Source organism: Bos grunniens, chromosome 4 (genome assembly GCF_055505025.1).
Source record: "Bos grunniens cultivar Pamir isolate PY7600 chromosome 4, Bosgru_T2T1.0, whole genome shotgun sequence".
NCBI classification, from domain to species: domain Eukaryota; kingdom Metazoa; phylum Chordata; class Mammalia; order Artiodactyla; family Bovidae; genus Bos; species Bos grunniens.
In genome coordinates this window covers 1,409,910-1,431,230 of record NC_141168.1, presented here as the reverse complement: position 1 = coordinate 1,431,230, position 21,321 = coordinate 1,409,910, and the positions used below count along the sequence as shown (strand labels likewise).

General features: G+C 51.9%; 1 protein-coding gene across 2 annotated transcripts in view; it reads right to left on the bottom strand.

Moving 5' to 3' along the window:
- The window catches only part of PTPRN2 (protein tyrosine phosphatase receptor type N2), a 607,146-nt gene that overhangs the window by 57,603 nt on the left and 528,222 nt on the right, over window positions 1-21,321 (bottom strand). For both annotated transcript variants that reach the window (XM_086394674.1, XM_086394676.1), the window contains one exon: window positions 5,647-5,794. In XM_086394674.1, the coding sequence (XP_086250800.1) occupies window positions 5,647-5,794 (148 nt within the window). The remainder of the gene's footprint in view (window positions 1-5,646; window positions 5,795-21,321) is intronic.

The following is a 21,321-nucleotide window of genomic DNA, read 5'->3' as shown; positions in this document are numbered from 1 at the left end:
CTCAGGTGGCAGTGTGAAGGGGACGTTGCACACGTGGCCTTTCTGCTGTGCGGGTGTGTCAGGGCTGCAGGGTGGCGGCAGGCGGGCCGGGGTCATGCGGGGAGCAGCCATGGCCATGGTCCTTCCGGGTCCGTGCCTTGGGAGGCAGCGCTCTGCATTCATCTCCTTGAATATGATATCATCAGTGACTCGAAATAATCTGAAACATGCTTATAAACCACATGGAGAGCAAACACCGACAAGGAGGCACCGTGATGAGCGGGTGTTGAGCTCCCCTAGGCTTTGAACAAGGGTGCGTTTATCGGAAGTGAATGCAGAGTTCAGTGCTGAGTCAGGATGGACAGATGAGGGCTGGGCCCTGTGAGGAGCCCATCGCACGCTGAACGGACACTGGGAACATCTCGGTGGAGGAAACACAGCCTGGCGTGGCCCTCTGAAGGCTGTGATTGGCTGCTCGGGGTGAGGGAACCAGCACGCATCCAGGAGAGGGCCCAGGTCTGGCCCCCCCCGAGGTCCCGGGTCTCTCCGAGCCCCCGAGTCCCCCTGAAGCTGAGACTCTGTGCAGCCTCGGTTGTGAGAGGTGAGACGTGCAGACACCAGGCCACAGGAGGTTGGACGTCTCACATGTCCAGTGGTCCAGCTTCCAGGAAGGGAGTGAACAGGAGGCAGAAGCTGGACCTGGGTGGCTGAACTGTGCAGACGGTCGGCATGGGCCCCAGCCCGCCAAGCAGCCCCTCTGCTCTGGAGGGCTCTGGAGTGTTGTGCCCTCAGCCCCGGGCCCCGACTCCAGAGGCTCTGACCCTGCAGGGCTCAGCTCCACGAGGAGGTCTGGTAGCGTCTGGAACACGGCCTTAGCCTCTCCTCTGCTTCCCTTAGAAACTGTTCAGTCCCAGGCAGCCCAGCCTCTGCGAAGGAAGAAGCCCACACACTGCTGCGGGATTTCCTTTTCGGCACCAACGTATCCACGGCCTCCCCCGTCTGGAGGCAGTTACTCAGCTCGTTCTGAGGCCATAAAAGTGGGGGTGAAGAAAAGACAGTGGGTCAGGAATTTCTCTGGACGCGCTGCTTTCTTGGGCAGCTTCCTCACACGAGAAGAAATCCAGCTTGCTGTCAGATTCAGGAGAATTTCCCACGACTGATCGCTACAGGCAAAGCCGGTCACTCCAACGTGACCACACCAGGATGTTCACCACGGAGATCCTGCTCAGAGTGGGGAAAAGCGTCAGCCCAAGGTTTGCTTGGAAAGAAATTTTCTGTGTGTTTTGAGGGAAGTGGTGCTTTGTCAGGACGGCGGCTGTGGGTGTATTTTAGATGTTCAGTCCGTGGAAGTGTGAAGTCTTGCTCACTTTCCTGACACGAGAGTCTCAGATGAGTCCACAGAAACATGCAAGGTGTTCGTCATCACAGGGCACACAGACAGACTCGAATCCCAGCCCCTTCATCTGTCAGGTGGGGGAGGCCGGGAAGGGTCAGGGGCAGGCCCGGGAGGGGTGGGGGCAGGCCCAGGCAGGGTGGGAGTCAGGCCGGGGAGGGGTGGAGGAGGCCTGGGAGGAGTGGGGGGCAGGCTGGGGAGGGGTGGGGGGCAGGCCGGGGAAGGGTTGGGGGCAGGCCCGGGTGGGGTGGGGGGCAGGCCAGGGAGGGGTGGGAGGCAGGCCGGGGAGGGATGGAGGAGGCCCAGGCGGGGTGGGGGGCAGGCCTGGGTGGTGTCAGGGGCAGGCCCGGGAGGGGTGGGGGGCAGGCGGGGGAAGCATTGGGGGCAGGTCCGGGAGCTCGGGGATGGCACGTGACATGATCAGCCGGCCACCGTCCTTTTCGTCACACGCAGCTGAAGCTGGTGCCACGTGTGATGCGGCTCCCACAAAGAGCCAGGAGGGAGTAGCTCAGACCCTCCCCTGCCCCGTCTGCCAGGTAAGGCCGTGGACGCAGCTGTGAGCCCGTCAGCAGCAACACCCTAAAGGCCACAGCTCGAGACACGGCTTCAAGGACCTTCTGTCCATCCTCCGTGTCTGCGTCCTCGACTTGACCTCTCCGGTTTCATCGCTAAGTACCCCCGGACCTCCATGTCTCTCTCTTGCTATTATGAGTCAGAATCACAGACTTTAAGATGGCATACCACCATACATCATATTCCTGTCCTTAGCTTGTAAAGAACAGGAATATGAGGGAATATTGCATAATTCTTTTAAAAATGCAAAAAAAAAAGCACTCTAAAGCATTTTAAATTCTTTAAACTTCTGAACTATATAACAGGACCCAGCACAGCACCAGCCAACATCTTGTAAATCTGCCTTCTTCTTTGAAAGACAATTTGTTTGCAGCTAGAACCTTCGGGCTGTCAGGGATGGGAAAGTTGCTGGTCCGGCCACTTTGAACTTCCCACCAGCCTGCTGATGGGGATGCAGCGGGTGCCCCAGCCTCAGCTGGACCGGAGCCAGTGTGGGCGGGGCGTGGGGGGCGGGGAGGTATCAGGCGGGCAGGCGACCAAGAGACATGGATGGGGTGGAGGGTTGGGGCCCGCACACGGCCCTGGGCGGGTCCAGGTGGGTGCCCCAGCCGTGCCCATCGGGGAGCATGGCGGAAGCCCAGAAGCACTCCTGTCTCCTGGGCGGAGGGTGGATGTGGTTGCTGGGGAGCGTGTCTGACACATGATGCTGTAATGAGCACCCTGACACCCACGTGGTGTCAACATTGGCTTCAGGGGCCAGGGTGCGTGGAGGCCCACCCTGTCTACACGCTCTGCTCCACCACGGACATCGCTGCACGTGTGGAGGGAACAGTCGGACAACACGAAGCAGATCTCAAGAAGCAGCCGTTCTCCTTGGTGGAGTCTGGTGAGACCACCAGGAGTTTAATGCACGCCATCGCCCTGGGGTCCTGCTCGGGGAGGCTGCAGGCCGAGACCTGACCACCGGGTCTCCTTCTGAAAGCTGAGAAGGCGGGAGCATGGAGGACCGAGCCAGGGACGCGTGTGCGGGACAAGACCCACGCGTCTGGGGAGGCTCTGTCCACCCGCCTGTCTCTGAGACCAGGCTCTGTGATGGCCACATGGTCAGGAACGGTGGCTTCTGGCTCGCGCCCCATGCTGGAGTCCGGCCAAGAAAGCACTTCCTTGTGGAGCCCTGGCTCCAGCCCACGTGCAGGCAGCAGGCCCGAGGCTCTGGTCCGAGGGCTTCTAGGGCCCTGGTCCCCTTGGGGTTGGCCCCCCACCCCCACTGGAGGCTGAAAACAGGCTGTCCTGTGTCCCTGAGGCCCCGGCCTGTGGACCCTCCGGCTGCAGGGCGTATGGCCCGGAACCTGTCTCCTTCTGGCTGGCGCTGCAGGAGGGCGCTTGGGGAAGAGCCTTTGAACTTGAGTGTTTATCTTGCAGCCCCAACAAACAAGGAAACCAGAGGCTTCCACACAGGCTGACCATCTGCCCCACACGGCTACTCATCTGGGGTGCAATTGGAATCCCCCACCCAGATCCTCCCTGAGGACAAGGGCTGAGCGTGGTTGACCGGACATCGCTGTTGGCCAGCAGTCCTCGGTGCTCAGTGCAGTTCAGTCGCTCAGTCGTGTCTGACTCTTTGTGACCCCACGTACTTCAGCACGCCAGGCCTCCCTGTCCATCACCAACTCCTGGAGTAATGTCTCTCCTTTTTAATATGCTGTCTAGGTTGGTCATAACTTCTCTTCCAAGGAGTAAGCGTCTTTTAATTTCATGGCTGCAGTCACCCTCTGCAGTGATTTTGGAGCCCAAAAAGATAAAATCTGTCACTGTTTCCACTGTTTCCCCATCTATTTGCCATGAGGTGATGGGACTGGATGCCATGATCTTAGCCAGATGCCATAAATGTTGAGCTTTAAGCCAACTTTTTCACTCTCCTCTTTCACTTTCATCAAGAGACTCTTTAGTTCTTCTTTGCTTTCTGCCATAAGGGTGGTGTCATCTGCATTATCTGAGGTTACTGATATGTTGATATTTCTTGGTGCACAGCAGGTACTTAAATATCTGTTTGTTATTGGCTTTCCTTCTAAATATAAAACACAAATTGCAATGGCCCCTATTTTTAGAGCTCTTTAGGGAAAAGCCCTTCAGACATCACAGAACTGGTCTGAACACCAACTAAAGTGTTAGAAAAACCTTATACCTAGAAGTGTGTTAAGATTTTCACAGGAGGGTGTCATTCCGGGCTCGGGTCCAAAGCCACACAGGTGCGTGTCTTGGCTCCTCCTGTCCTGTGAGCCGGGAGTGAGTCGCTGCCGTTGCCCACAAGCCAGAGTGTCGGCCACTGCATCCCCCAGGCAGATGGGCAGCAGGAGCTGGGCTCCTGCCTTTGGGTGACACCGCCTGGCCCCCTGGCTCCCAGCGCAGGATGCAGGCTGTGTCCTCGCGAGGGTGCTGGTCTTCCCTCTGAGACCTGAGGGGCTTTGCTGAGCCCTCGGACACGTCAGCCCACAAAGTACGTGCTGTCACGTCTGAAGTCTGCCTGAATCCCTCCTGCCCTCCGCCACAAACTCACTCCACGCGCACAAGTCACTCATCACGTGAAGCTGGCACTTACATCAGACACTGCTCACAACACACGTCGGACTCCCACCCCCACAGGGGGTGTGTATTAATAACAGACCCCCCCCCACCCCCGCCACCAGCCCCAGCCTGGAACCTGCTGGAACATGGGAGGCTGGAGCATCTCCAGATAGTGACGGAAGGCAGGAATGGCTGGGTGGGGAGACGCACATTCAGCCCGCACCGCATATCCCTTCACGCCCCTGGGGTCCTCTGCCCCTGCAGTCGCCTGTCAGCTCACACAATGTCAGGGAGACGGAGGGCTGGCATCTCCCCGTGTCCCCTCTCTTGGCAGCGACTCCTGCCAGGCAGCAGGTGCCCAGCAATGCTGGGGAGACCTGTCTGCTCCTTGCACAGCCTGCCCGGCCTGCGAGACTGCCTCACTGACCCCATAGCCCTGAGAGTCCAAGGGCGATGATGTGATCCCCAGGAGAGGGGAGGACGAGGCTCCAGGCGTTTGGAACCGAGCCCCGAGTCCACAGCAATAGCAGCAGCACAGCCTGAGCTTGCTGGCATCTACCTGTGCCCACCCCCACCGCCGTGCCTCCAGGACCGGGTGGGGCTCGCAGGGCGCCAGGCACGGAATCCAAAATACAACACAAATGAACTTATTTACAAAACAGGAAGGGACACAGGGACACAGAAAACAAACTGATGGTTGGTACCAAAGGGGAGGCGGGGAAGGGATGACAGGAGTTTGGGATCAACACACACACACTTCAATATATAAAACAGATACTCAACAAGCTCCTACTGTGCAGCACGGGGAACTATACTCAATATTCGGTAATGACCTGTAAGTGAAAAGAATCTGAAAAAGAATAGAGGTGTGTGTGTCACTGAATCACTCTGCTGTACACCTGAAACGAACGCAACGTTGTAAATCAACTCTACGCCAAAAAAATAAAAAAGTGAAACGACCGATGTCGGCAAAGCGGGTAGATACGGAGGAGGGAGGGCTCTGGAGCCCCACGAGCCCTAGAGGAGACCCTGGAGCGGGGCGGGCGCAGCCCCTCCCCGCCACCCCCAGAGCGGGCGGTGTGTACAGGTCAGCACCGCCGGGCCGCCCCCGCCCCCCGGAGCCGGGCGGTACGTACAGGTCAGCACCGCAGGGCAGCGGTTCTTCGGCAGGTTCTCTTCCCTCTGGGCCACGAGCGAGCTGCTGGGCTCGGCCTGGTAGGCACACAGCGCCTCCCACTCCTTCTCCAAGCGGTTCTTGTTCTTCAGGTGGTCCTCCATGTAGGCCTGGAACAGAGAGCAAGCGTCAGCAGGTCCACCTGCGGGGCGTGGGCCCCGGGGCGGCCCCGGGCGGAGCCCACGCTCCACCTGCGTGGACCGGGAGGGGCGGGCTGGCACCGCTGCGGGGAAGGGGCGGAGCGCGAAGCAGACGTTGGGGGGCGTGTGTTTCGCGTCACAGGGCAGGGAGCCCGCGCCAAATCCTCGCTGGGGCTGCTGACCTTACTGCCACCTCTGCACAGAAGTCGTTTTCCTTACGACAGGCCGGCTTCTCTGAACCCACCAGGGGGATGCAGTTTGCTCTGATCGGCACAGTGTTACGTGGCCGTCAGTGTTAAAAAACAAAACCCCAAACACAAACCAAATGTCTGACCCTCATCTGCTCTGATCTTAATTTTTCCAGGCACCTGCCTGTGGGCAGGGACACAGGACAGGTGGACAGGCAAACTGGCCTCCTGAACATTCCCTCCACAGACTCCGGAGCTGGTCTGTTCACTCGCCTTACTGATCTGTTTAGTCCAGAGATGACCGCGGTTTTAAGGAAAAGAATCTCAAAGGACCGACCCAGGTGGTTTTATTGGGCCCAAAGGAAGTAGTCTCATCTTCTAACGTCTTGCTTGTGGATTTTCAGATATGTCCACACAGCAAAGTGAAACACATACACATGTGCACACACACACGTGCACACATGCACACACGGAGCCAGGTCCCTGGTCAGGCACTCCAATGTCCCGCCAAGATTTACACCTCTTCCACGCCCACCCTGACCCCTCTGTCGGCCCCTTCGTCTGCTCAGTCCAGCAACCACCACTCCAGTGACCATCACTGCCCTTGACTGCCCCGCTTTATCGGCACCCACCCCAGGGGACAGACGGGCACGTGAAAAGGAAGGAAGCCCACCAGACGGTCGGGCTGAGACCTCACACCTCTCAGCAAAATGCGGAGTACAGCTGGCCTGAACGGCTTTGTATTATTCACTTAACAAACACCGACCCTGTCCATGCTGGTCCGACTGGTGTGTGTATCAGTGAGTGCACGCTGAAGCGGGGTGTGGAGGCTGGGTGCCCGAGGGTGCTGCTCCAGGGGAGGGGTCACGCTCCCGGTTGCCTGGCCCAGCTGAGGTGCCCCTGGCCTGTGGCTCCAGGAGGGCCAGTGACGGGCCCTGGGCGATTATCACACGTCCCTCGATCCCCTGCTACAGCCGCTTAGGGGACCAGCAGATGGCCTTTCGTGCAGATGACAAAGAACTGTGACCATGAACCCTTTTCAGGGACAGACCGTGAACCTCCGTAGCTCACCCTCGTGAGGAGAAGAAACACCACAGCAGTTCTAAGCCCACTCCCCGACACGGCCCTTGGGTTTCAGGAAAAGAATTTCAAAGGACTGACCCAGGTGGTCTGATTGGGCCCAAAGGAAAGTCTCATCTTCTAACGTCTTGCTTTTGGGTTTTCAAATATGACCACACAGCAAAATGAAACATCTTTAAAGCAGCAACTTTAGGGCACAGTCCAGAAAATGTAAACCACACACTGCTTTCTTTGGGGACAATCATCATGGAACATCACATACATATTTTTTGTACCAGTTACTCTGAAAAGGATGGCATTTTTGCATGACACCGTACTTAAATCTGTGTAAATACTGACCAGCTTATTACCTAGCCTTAAACACGGTGTGTGTGGAGGTTCCAGGAAGGAGGGTAGTTCTGGGTAAGTGTATGGTCTCAGTGCTTCTGGGGTTACTTTTCCCAAGACTGGTTAACGTACAGTCTTACTCGTGGGCATAAAACGGTTCCTGGCAAAATGATCCGGGATCCTCACTTTTCTTTGGAAAATGCTGTTCATGAAGCCCATCGGGGAAGAATGAGCTTCTTTCTGAGAACTGTTGTTTTCTAGCAGTAAGCTATACGGAGACTTGCTGGTTCTCTCCTCTAACAGTAAGTCTCCGTTGTGTCTGACTTTGTGACCCCATGGACTGTACGTGGCCCACCAGGCTCCTCTGTCCATGGGGTTCTCCAGGTGATAATAGTAGAATGGGTTGCATTTCCTTCTCCAGGGCATCTTCCTGACCCAGGGATTCAACCAGGCTCTCCTGCATTGCAGGCAGATTCTTCACTGCTTGAGCAATCAGGGAAGCCCCAAATGAGCTTCTTTCAATAAAACATGATGGATTCTAAACTGATGAGCCTTGGAAGGTTTAATCCAATCTCAAATGTTGTCTGCAAAAGGGGCCTCACACTCGAGCCCACGAACCCCAACTACTGCCCCGGTGCGCCCCAGAGCCTGCGCTCTGCCACAGAAGCGACCGCGGTGAGGGGCCCCGGCTCCTGCAACTGGGAGAGCCTGAGCGCAGCCAGAAAGAAAAATGAGTAAAAGAAACGCAAACACCGAGACAAAGCTTTCCTCCTCTAGGCGTGCACTGCCGCGGTCAGCTGTGCTCGTCCTGCTCCGGTCGTCTCAGTTGATCTGTTCCGAGCAGCGGTGCTTCTCTGTTACACCTTTACAGAGCGTCGGTCACCGTGATAAATGGACATAATTCCCATCCGCGTCTGAGGAGCCGTCGCTCCCTACGCTTGTGGATTAGATGCTTTTCTTCTGAGACATGGGAGTGAGTTTCACGTTGTCTGTGGGGAAGCTAGGCTTTGGTCGCAAAAGAATGAGTTTTACACAAAAACAAAACCTGCCACCGTGATTTAACACCACAAGGGCCCTTCTTTTCAAGGGTGTGATAACAGGTGGAGGGGTGCCTCCCCGGACACAGTCGCCTCCTGGAATAACTAGGTAAGTGAACAGGAAATTTAAACACTCCGCGTGCTCCTCCCCCAGACTGTAGGTGTTCCAAAAGCTGACATTTAAAATACTTTCATTTAACGTGTGTGTGCCTGTATGTGTGTGTGTGGGGTAGTGGGTATGGCAGGATGGCCTAGTTTAAAAAAAGCGGTACCTTTTTATTCCATAAACAGCACAAGTAGGACAGGACAGAAAGTGAAGGGAAGCAGAGTGAAGCAGAAGCCGCTGATGACCCCCCGCCCAGAGCGAAGCTGCAAGGCTGTGGTAACTGCCACCGTCCTTGGCACATGCGTGAGCTGCTTTTTCATGTTGCTATTGCTTCTCTGTCCTGATAGCTGCTGCCTAGGCCTTGGACAACATCAGTACTACGGGGTTTTCTCACTTGAGCTGAAACGATGCTGAGACGAGGGTCTTCCAGACACACCGTCCTGCCGCCTCCTCCGCTTCCTGCCTCAGGCCTCCTTCCGGTTCCTGCACAGGCGGGACTGTGGTCACAATACCACCTGCTCCAAATGCCGCCACCGGTGCCCCGACAGCATGTGCTCTGTCCAGACTTCATGCTACCAACCTGCCACGCCAGCCCAGCAAGAACACTTCCCTACTTGAACTCATCCCCCGTCACGGTCATTCTCAACACTTCACGCCGATTCTGCCACGAATCCACCCAGACGTCCAGGTCTGTGCAGACGCCACCTTCTCCTTCAGGCCCGTCCCCGCCCTGATCTTCCTTTCCCACAACCCGCTCCCCACATCAGATACTCACTATTGCAAAACCTGAGTCTCTGTGACGTGAATCCCCTTCTGCTTTGTGGGCGCCAGACCCTCCATCCTCTTGTGAGATCGCCTGTTCCAGGCTGGGGCCAATGCTGCACGCACTTAGCACAGAGTCAGTATTTGTTGAGTGACTGACATAATCTGGAAACCTGGATGCTGTTTTTCAGTTGCTAAGTCACGTCCAGCTCTTTGCAGCCCCGTGGACTGCAGCACGTCAGGCTTCCTCGTGCACCACCATCTCCCAGAGTTTGCTCATTCACGTCCATTGGGTCAGTGATACTATCTAACCGTCTCATCTTCTGCCTCCCTCTTCTCCTCCCGCCTTCAATCTTTCCCAGCATCAGGGTCTTTTCCAACGAGTTGGCTCCTCCCATCAGGTGGCCAGAGTATTGGAGCTTCAGCTTCAGCATCAGTCCTTCCAATGAATTGCTTTCCTTTAGGATTGATTGGTTTGATCTCTCTGCACCAATCCAAGGACTGGTGCAAGGGACTCTCAAGAGTCTTCTCCAGCATCACAAATTGAAGTAATTTGTATTACTTAAGTTGTATATTGTATATTGATAACTGGCAATCCAAAATTTTTGCCATCAAATCTAAAACTTGGAAGAACCGCCCCGCAAAGTACCATAAGGAGTTTGGAATGTTTCATTAAATATTTCCTGCTGCCTTCTTCCTTTCTGAGTTACCCAAGGAACATCCATACAATTCATGTCGAATGTTCCTGTGACAATCTCAAGGTCTCACAGGTTCTCAGGCATGGCCAGAGTTCAGAAAGGTCTTCTCCCAGTCTCCCCCACTGTTTGATCTTAACCCCCTTCAGCATCCAGGTCTGTGGTGTCTCTGTGGGTCACTTCTGTGGACCTCGTGCCCTGGGTGAGCAGCCTCGTTCGGGATGTGCTGTGCGCAGTCCCAGTGTAAGGAGCCTGTCTTCCCCATGGGTTGTGAGCTCCTGGGGCATAGGGACCTGTCCTACACCAACACCATCGCCCCCACAGAGGAAGCTCTGGGTACACAGAGCAGAGCAGAGCATGAGTCACAAGCACTGGAGCAGGCCTGGTCAAGTGAGGGAGATCCCCCACCACTTGGAAGACCCCAGTCAAGTGCACAGTCAGGGCTCAGCACCCGTTGGCTCAACTTGAAGAGCTTAGATAGTTGAGTTAAGACAGCTACGTAGTTCGTAAGGAGCTATTGTATCCTGATCCTCGCCTATGCCGTCTCTCCGAATACCCTGGATCTGCCGGGGCTGGTCCCCGGCAGTAAGGGACCTTTGGAAGCAAGTCTTTAATCCTGAAGAACTGCTAAGTACTCTCCCCTGGACATGGGTTCTGGCGGGCTCTGGGCTTACGGGAATTGTGTTCCCAAAAGCCTGGGTCCATCGGGAACGTCACTCGGGCTGAGTTCAGGTAAGTCCCGAGTGCGAAGGTTTCTAAAATCTTCTTGAATTGTACTTTCCAAGAGCCTAGGTTTGAAGCACTTGCATAAAAGATAATCCCCAGATCAAACCATTCATGGAAAAAAGTCTTGAGCTTTCAGAATACGGGTTTTCTACATTTGCAGTCAACCCGGCTGACAATGACCTCTTGAACCTTGACCACATGATGCTACCATGAGGACGGCTTTCACAGGACCCAGTTCATGAGATACTGACTCAATCTAAGGCGTTCCTCTTTAACTTCCTTGTATTTCTGACTTTAACCTTCCAGTTCCCGAGCTCGCGTGCTCTTTTCTGGCCCACATGATTAGACTGCTTGGGTAGGAAAACGACCAACAGTTTCTGGGCCATGAGGACCACGTGCCACGAGACGACTTTTCAGGACACACTCTCCATATGTTGGACGAACCAGCTGGCTTCCACATTTAATAGAATCAATTTACTCAGAATCCCGAACCTTTGGGACAAAAATTACTGCATTATAATGTGGAGACGTATGTCCTTAACTTGTTAATATCACCCCAGGGTTTTTTGCATGGTTTTCTGATCAAATTGTCAACTACTTCAGGTCAAGAAAGTGATTCCTAGGAATATGGAGCGTTTGGGATGCTCTGGAGTATAAAAGAGTTTTGTTAATAATCACAGGAACATATTAAGAAAATAATCACAATCACAGGCACATTTTTGTATCTTTGGGAAGTTAATTTTACCATCACTCTCAGAGCCTTTGTGAATGCCTAAGGGAGTTTTCCAATAGGAAGGCAACTTCAATAAAACAGAGAAGGCAGTGAGCTTGATTTCAGAAAACTTCTTAATAATGTAATAAACAAAAGGGTTTGGTCCCCACACAGACTTTTTGGGCAAACCATCTAATTTTACTTACCCTTCATATACTGCTACGCAAAAACGGGAATTCTAGTACATATTTCTAAGGTAGTGCTGGGGCTTGAGTGAGTTAATATAGGAATTATACTTTGTGACTATAAACTATATACAGATGGAAAAGATGGTGTTTCTCATGAGAGAATATCTCATGTCTTTTCCATATTCTGTGACTACAGTGTTCTGGGGACAGTACCATCCTCTAATGAAATACAGTATGTTAAGTCTCCACGGACAGCAGCTGCCAACTGCGGCCTGAGCACAGGAGGCGGGATCACAGTAGAGTTGTTGCTGTGAAGCCGCCTTGTCTGTGGTCAGCCTCCTGACGCTACTAAAGAGGCGAGCAGCAGCATCACCAAGCTCGTTGGTCATGGTTTCGATGCTGCTTCCGATTCACCAGGGATGGTGATCCCTCTAACAAGCCCACCGCCTCCTCACAGCACGGATCAGGCAGGACCCTCAAGCTCCTCCCCACTGCATGCTTCTTATCCCTGGGTTCAGATGGAGGTGTCGTGAGCCAGCCTTGAGGCGCCACTGGAAATGCCAGTGTAGAGACGTGAAGCTGAGCTGCCGACCTCTGGGCGGAAAGAGCTGGTGATGCCAAGTGGGACTGTGACCTGGCACCTTGGATCGTGTCGGGATCTGGACTGTTTCACCAGCACTGTTTTACCAGTGTTGGCATCACGGGTCATCTCCAGGGTCACAAGCAAAGAATCCCAGTCACTGAAATCATCTACTTCACCACAACATGACTAGCTCAATTTGTCTTCGTCAAACAGCAACAAGCCAACACTTTCCTCATGAAACAGAATATCCATCGGAAGGACTGATGCTGAAGCTGCACTATTTTGACCACCTGATGCAAAGAGCCAACTCATTGGAAAAGACCCTGGTGCTGGGAAAGACTGAGGGTAGGAGAAGAAGGGGATGACAGAGGATGAGATGGTTGGATGGCATCGCTGATGCAATGGACGTGAGTTTGAGCAGACTCTGGGAGAGTGAAGGACAGAGAAGCCTGGTGTGCTTCTGTCCATGAGGGTCACAAAGAGTTGGGCGTGACTTAGCAACTGAACAGGAACAAAACAAGCCAGCATCTGTGGTCTCAAGGGCTTTGGACTGTGACTGCTCCAAGGAGAGCCACGGGCACCCGGCTCCTGGCCCCCAGGCCGTCCTCTGTGCTGCAGGAGTGTTGCTGCCCACCTCTGAATGCTGGGAGGACCAGGCTGGAGATCTGTGTGAGTTGGTCTGAATCCAGCCCACAGAGCTGAGATCCTGGCAGATACTGGCTGCCAAGGTGCTCGACCAAACTCACGTGGAGTGGTCACGAGAGCCTGGGTGAACAGTGCAGTTTTAGTTCTGTGAAGTCACAGAAATGATGTTACTCTGGCATTTCTGACCACTACCAAAGGGGTTTCCCAGGTGGTTCAGTGGTAAAGAATCCATTTACCAATGCAGAGGTTGCAGGATTCATGGGTTTGATCCTGGGTTGGCGAAGATCCCCTGGAGAAGGGAGTGGCAACCCTGTCCAGTATTCTTGCCTGGAGAATCCCATGCACGGAGGAGCCTGGTGGGTGACAGTCCCTGGGGTTGCAAAGAGTCAGACACGACTGAGCGACCGAGCACGCACGCATGTACCACTAGCAACGAGAGGGTGACACCCTGAGAGGGGCAAGGGGACTTACTAAAGATAAAAATGAAAATAAGCTTTTAACACAAAAAACTGGAACTCATAAGGAGGGCGGACCATTGCTAAAATCTAGCAAACTCTAAGATCTGGTTCACTGGATCAGGACACACGGAAACCACTCACGTCAGCACAAAACCACGTCTGCACAGATCTCTGGAGACCTCTGTGGCTCTTCAGACATGAAACCAGTAGAGGCTGTCCCAGTGAAAGTCCATTTCACAGTGACACTGCCGGGAACAAGCTTCTGCCACTGAGGAGAGGGTGTCATAAAGGAGGTGCAGGTTTTGGAAGATCCAGTTATTACTCGGAAAGCTTTGTCTCTGTTCTCTACTCTACATGTGTGCCTATGCTGTTCTGCATGTGTGCTCAGTCATGCCCGACTCTGTGACCCCCTGGACTGTAGCCCGCCAGGCTCATCTCTCCATGGGATTCTCCGGGCAAGAAGACTGGAGTGGGATACCATCTCCTTCTTCAGGGGATCTTCCCGATCCAGGGATTGAACCCACATCTCCTGCATTGTCAGGCAGACTCTTTCCCACTGGGCCACCTGGGAAGCTGGTATGGGTGCCCATGACAGCAATAAGACCGTTTGTTACAATAAGATTACATCCTTTACGTTTTCTTTCCTTGTGAGAGGACCCGAAGGCTGGTGCTTTAAAATCAGATGGAATCAGATGCAGGCTTTTAACAGCAAGGAGGGAGCTGCTTCTGCTGCCATTTGGGGAGATGATGACGTTTCTCCCTTAAAAATAAACAGGGTCACCTGTCTCTATTAATGCACGGAAGGAAGATGTGTGTGCTGAGCATCTGAACTCTAAAAGGAAGACGTTTAAGTCATGAGCAAAGAACATGGAAAGATTAAAGGAGAAAGGAGGTGGGGTCAACTGTCTGGGCTCAGCCCACATCACACAGATGCGGGCACAGTGAACGGCTGGGTTATGCACACAGATGCGGGCACAGAAAACGGCTGGGTTAGGCGGGCATCCTGTCTGCATAGACTGCTGCATCTGGCATATTTCAAATGGTATTTGTTAATATTATGCATCAGGCAGGCTAAGACATTTGGAATTAGAAATTCAAAGTAGTCTGTTCAAACTCAAGGAAGGGCAGATATGGTTAGGTGATCAGAGGGTAGTTTTGCTGTTTCTTAGCTTAGCAAAGATTTGCTTGAAATGGGAATCACAAACCATACAATCAAGTGTATTCAAACTGCCATCTGACTCCAGTGACAATAACCACACTGGAACCTCCGGACACGGCCGGCACCCTCCCCCCAGCAAGTCCTCACACCTGCCCCGCCCGCCCAGTCTCGCCTGGCGAGGGACGAAGGGTCTCAGCGGACAGTTACACACGTGCCGTTTTATCTCCTTCAAACCGGGAACTTTAAGTGCAGCGCAGCTACACACGCATCATATTAGAGAAAAGGGACACACAGGGACCCAGACCGGGCGGCTCAGCACGTGGCCCTGTGCGGGCAGCGGGGGCTCACTCGGCAAAGGCCAGCATGACCTGGAATCCAGCCCCTGGGCTGCGTGTGCAAAGCCTGAGGGAGCCCCATCGGGAGAGAGGAATTAGGAAGGAGGAATGAAAGCCCATTCCTGCGGCCTTTCCTCTTTTTATCACACTTTCAGTATCATGGCTGAGGAGGAGGCATCTTTGAGGAGGGGACATTCACACGTGAGCTCGCAGGGGGCAGTCTGCCTCCCTTATCCTGGCGAGTTGGGAAGAGGACGAAAGCCTGACGCTGACCAGGAAAAGCATCAGGCATGTGCAGCAGAGGTGGCTTCACCAATGCATGTGAATCAAGGCCGTTTCCCCCAGTCCCCCCCTGAAAGCTCTGTTTCTCAGGCCGAGCTGTTTTGAAGATGGAATGGAATCTCGGCAGGTCCAGTGACCCCGAAAGCTGTTCTCAGGCTGTCTCAGCGAGAGTTAGAACCGAGCTCCCCGTTCTGATGTGGTGACCAACCTGACTGCGATGGTAGGGATGTTAAATTGTTAAAACAGTGCTGAAAAGTTCACATGGTTCCAAATGCAAAACCTTTAAGAGGAAGTCTCCAACGGACGCTCATAAGGCGAGACGGTGAGCAAGTAACAGCCCGGGACAGAGAGGCAGCAGAGGAGAAACGGAAGACGCTGGGCTGGGCTGGGGGCTGTGAGTCCTGGGTTATCTGTTTGGTCTAAAGTTCCTTCTGTACTTGAAAAAATAAACTACATTGAGGAACCAAGAAAACAAAGAAACAAAAGCTTTGAAGAAAACCATGTGCTTTTTCAAAGTACTGCCGGGAAAGCCTCCCCAGGATGAGTTCTTTGCCCCTGTGTGGCGCTGAGAAGGGCTGTGCTTTTGGAAGAGAAGGAAAAGGCAACTGCTCGCAAAGCAGGGCGTTGAGAGCACACGAATTTAGTTCAATTTAGATTTTGTAGAGCTTCACTTATTGGAAGGTTTAATTAATATATTTTTATTATAATTCTGAGTTTTGGTATTCTAAATCTAGAAGAGTCCTTAATTGCGGGGAGGCTTACTGATAACATAGGATTCCCTCATAGCTCAGCTAGTAAAGAACCCACCTGCAATGCAGGAGACCCTGGTTCTATTCCTGGGTCAGGAAGATCCCCTGGAGAAGAGATAGGCTACCCACTACAGTATTCTGGTCTGGAAAATTCCATGGACTGTATAGTGCATGGGGTTGCAAAGAGTTGGACACGACTGAGCGACTTTCACTTTTCACTTTCTTTACTGATAATGGGCTTCCCTTGGGGCTCAGCTGGTAAAGAATCCCCCTGAAATGTGGAGATCTGGGTTAGATCTCTGGGGTGGGAAGATTCCCTGGAGAAGGGATAGGCTGCCCACTCCAGTGTTCTGGCCTGGAGAATTCCATGGACTTTACAGCCCATGGTGTCGCAAAGAGTTGGACACGACTGAGCGATTTTCACTTTTCACTTTCTTTACTGATAATGGGCTTCCCTTGGGGCTCAGCTGGTAAAGAATCCGCCTGCAATGTGGAGATCTGGGTTAGATCTCTGGGGTGGGAAGATGCCCTGGAGAAGGGATAGGCTACCCACTCCAGTGTTCTGGCCTAGAGAATTCCATGGACTTTATAGCCCATGGTGTCGCAAAGAGTCGGACACGACTGAGCGACCTTCACTTTCACTTACTGATAACAGGAATTTCCTGAATTCTGCAGGGTCAGGCTCAGGAAGCCTCCAGCTTCACAGCTGGGTCGTCCCCACGGAGCGGGTGGGAGATGCCCTGAGAGACTCTCCCACACTAACCGATGCGCCCGTCAAACCTGCTGTGACCTGCACTCACCTTGCTTTACAGGTTTATGGAAAAGGAAAATCACAATTTTATGAAGACTCAAACTGAAACCCTGGTGGAAAATGTTAATAAGAGACACACTCTGTTCCAGAAGCGTTCTAATCAGTAAACTTTAAAGAATAAATATTTTGTCCTCACCACCTCTTCTGACTAAACAGGAGAACGTCTCTTTACACAACCAAGTTTGTTTCACGCTGGGCACTTTAGAGCCATGTAATTTTGGGTGTGTGCGTAGGAGAGAGTGACAAAGGTCTTCTGCAGTGAGGCTGAGCGAGAGCCATGCGGTAATAGCAACAACAACAGTAACTTCACCTGCCTTTCAGGGCTGACGTGTTCAAGAAGCTCAAAGAATTTTAAATGAACAATTGTATGAACCTTAAGATCTTATTTAACATCTTAACAATTAAGGTTATATGAACGTAGGCAAAATACAAAGGTGAATACTTACAAGCAGTGGAAAATATTAACAGAATTATACCATATTTCCATAAATGTACAGCTATTTATAACTAAACCGAAGGCAAAAAAGCTTTGCCTGGCATTATGAGTGAAACGTGGATTCTGCCTCTACTTGTGGAAGAGGAAGCTGAGAATTGCAGTATTATTTCAGAATCTTGTTCATGTGTTGGTAGATTTAGCCATTTATTTGTTCATTCAACTAGCTTTATTAAAAGCATCGTAGGAGCTGGGGTGTTGTATGTTCCGGGGACCCAGCAGGTCAAAGACTCTGTCCTCGGGTGCTGGGGTTTTAGCTGGAGAAAGACCACACACAGTAGGTCAGCACCATTTAGAAGATAGCTTCAGACAACGGCAGGGGGTGAGGGGACTAAAACAGGCAACTGGGGGGTGAGCAGCCCAGGAAGGCAGGTCCCTCCTGAAAGATGGGGAGGCGAGGCTGCCGGGGACGGCGGGGCGTCACTGGAGGGAGAACGTTCCGGATGGGAATGGGCCCCGTGGTTCCAGAACCAGAGAGGAGGCTGGGGTGACGGGGCCCAGGAGGGGGCACCAGGGGCCAGGGCCGGGAGCTTGAAAGCTGAGGGTGGGGAGCGGGAGATGATGCTTATTCGAGAGTGGCGAGGGCCAGCCGGGAGCTTCACGCAGAGGCACACGATGACAAAGATGCCCCATTCCGTGCCAGCCCCAGGCAGGACCGAGGACACCAGCCAGGCGTTCCGAGAGGGGCTCAGGGGCTGGTCTAGGGGGGTTCCCTAACAGAACTAACTAGAGGCTTCGGGCCGAGTTAATACAGATTCTGCGCATTTCATTCTCCTGCCTGCTCTTCCTCACCCTCCCAAATGCCTGCAAACCCGGATCCCTCACTCAACCGGTGAGGACAGGTCTGGTCTCAGAACCAAAACTTCGGTCTAGATCCACTTGAAGTCAAACACCTGGGTAGAAATCGGAATGCTCAACAACCCTGACACTTCTAATAGCCTTTATGCTTCGTTACCCAGACAAAATGCTCAGATATTTGATGACACTAATTTTTATCTTAGCTTTGTTCTACAACATCTCATGGAAGATCAGTTTGCCCAACAGAAAACAGTCAATACTTAACCCAAACTTAATATGCAAAATCAACCTAACAACTAAACCAACTTGGTATTCTTGGATGTGCTGTGCTGTGCTGAGTTGCTTCAGTCAGGTCCAGCTCCGTGTGCTCCTAGGAACTGTGGCCTGCCAGGCTCCTCTGTCCATGGGATACGTTGATATACTTACACAAATAAGGCAACTCCTGAAATGCAGACAAGGGTGTGTGAGCACGCGTGCATCTCCAAACACAAGAACAGTCCTGAGGAAGCATGTGGTGACTGGCCACCGTCCCAGGGAGCAAATTCTCCTGGTGGCACAGAAATACTGCTCAGCTCTTCAGGTCACGTGGGTCCAGGAGTTCCGTCCGCATGCCAATTGTGGACTGGTTCCCAGATGACACGAAAGCCTCCTCTAAGAGATGCGCACCCTGGAGTAGCCAACAGGCCCAGTGCACTCGAATACACTTGAGTGAAACCAAGATGATCCCAGGCTTTGAGAAAACGAGAACGTCTAAGAAAGGCCCGGAGCACACATCTGCACCAGCTGTCCTCGCTGGTTCGCCACCTTCGGGGCCCACGTGGGAAGGGGTCCAGGGCTCCCAGGGAACCACCCAGCGCCCGGGCCCAGCTGCCTCCTCCAGCCCGCGGGGCTCCAGGACCACCCCCGAGCGCCCAGAACACTCGTGGGGTCTGCCACAGGCCCTAGAAGCCACGCCCCACCCCCCAGATCAACCTTCCCACGCTTCAGGAAATCCCAGCGTGGCCGTTCTCCTGTTCGCAGGACACCAGGCTCTAACCAGGTGATGCCATACACTGGCTATCGATTCAGTGGGAGGAACCGGCGCAGAGAAATGAAAGATGCGTTTTCAGGCTGATCACTCTACTCCTCACCACCCCAGTGCCTGGCGCGGAGCCCAGCACAGCCTAGGTGGTCAGTAAACACTTGACGAACGAGGCGGGTGCACCCACCCACCTAGCCCCACCTGGAGAAGGGGCCCCAGCTCCACGGCCTCTGACGCAGCCTCAGCACCAAGGCCAGAGCCACCCGGTGGAGACGGGGGTCACCCCGAGAGACACTGAGCCGTGCCGGCCTCGACAGTGAAAGCCATTGGGAAGAATGGGTCTCAGCGCTTCATTTTTCAGTGTTCTCCACAATATTGACTATCTTAAATGAGCACTCAGCAGAGGGAAGGACAGACTTCTATGCTATGAAACAAATTTTAATTTTTTGCAGAATATTGTCATAAATTTCATTTTTTTCCGCCTTGCTTTTTTCTCTGCCTAGCTTACCAACACTCTCACCTTCATTGGGATATTTGGGAATATTGCATAATCTATTCCTGGGATGCATGAGCAGCTCTGCAGCTTATAAAATATTCATTCACTTTCAAAAGTATTTGCACCCTGCTGTCAAACGTGGACAGATTCATACAGAGTATCGGAAAATGGCTATTTTAATGGCAAATGCTTTCCTCAAACCTCTCCACTAAAACATTTTCTTCAAAATTATTTTCATAAGATGAACAATTTCAACATTAGCGGCTAATCCCCTTTCATTTAAAACTCTGCTGATAAAATTCTTTGCTTGTCATTCAAATAGTAAGTAATAATTATAGACTGGAGGCTCCCATCTCTGGATTCATTAATGGTAAATTGCATGGAAGTCTGAAGCATAAGGCGGCTTTGATACATCTCAAAATGCAATTTCCATAGCTTCCCTTGGCTATGTACAATTAATTATACAGTTAATAAGGGAAATATGTTAATGAAAGAAACATTATTCATCCAGACCACCTGCCTTCACCAAATATCTTTTGTAAGCTTCTCTTCTTTTTGTACTTTTGGTCTACAGACAGTAAAAAAAAAAAAAAAAAAAAAAGACCTCACAATTGACAATGTGGTGATTTTAAACATCAGTCTCCCAGGCTGCAGCTACTTCCATTAACACAAGTCTAAAGAAAAATTAATTCAAGTTTATTATATTTCTACTAATTTCTGCCTTTTAAAAGCTTAAGATGTCTACCCATGGCATTTTAAATGCCTGAAACAGCTGTTTATCAAACAAAAAATTACTATTAAGCTGTCTTATTTCTACCAACAATACACTCATCTTCATAGATAAATGGAAAGCCCTGGAAAACTAGGAGAAACTGCAAGAAAGATGCAGAAGCCCCAATCATTCTGAATAGATTAAACTCTCTTAAGTCATTTCTCATCCACTGCAAACCCCCGTTTTTAACAATCATTAAATCCTCTCATTCCTTGGATAGTTGGGAGTTTGTCTATAGATGGTTTAGTGCAGAAGCCAATGGTAACCCTTACAGACAGTTAATGTCTGAGGCTTTGATGGGGAAGAGAGAGCAGAACAGTTTAACAAGAAAAGTAAACTGTCCAGCTGTAGCTACCTCTCTGTCCGCTTTTTATAAATTACTTGGACAATAGGAAAGAAAGCATCTGCAAATATTAGTTTTAAACAAATTTTTATTAATATAGATTCTTTATTAAATGAGATAATAAGCATTTGATTCCAGCCTCAATCATGTCTTTTTGATATATGAAAAATACTTTCAACCATGAGTTATTCAGAAATTCCATTAATGTTCAAAACGTGTTGGAAACCAACCTTGGATTCCAGAGCTGATAGGCAATAAGAGGAAAAAAAAGAATCATGACAATGCAGTTTTAAGATAACAAACCCTCAAAGATCTTCCAATGCAGAAACTAGTTCTGGGAGACAACATTCTCCCAAAGAACATCCCTGCCATCTCTAGCATGGGGTGGGGGGCCTGACGGGTGACGTCAGACAAGAAGGTGAGCGATGAAGAAATCACTGCATTTTCACTGTCATTCGGCGACTCAGGCAGTGCTGCCTCAAGATCGTCGTGAAAAGCAGTTGCGAGTAACGTTTCTGTGTGGGTACCAGCAGGTCCATATGTTTAAAGGGCCATCCGCCCACACCTCCCCAACCAGATGGTCACCTATAAACTTCAAGTGGCCAATCTCAAATCACAATGGTAAGAGCAGATTCTGAGACCCAACACCTTCACCATCACCTAGCTGACATGAAAAAGCTGAGAGGAGGCAATTTTCACTCGAAAGATGACGGCAACCGCTTAACAGGGAA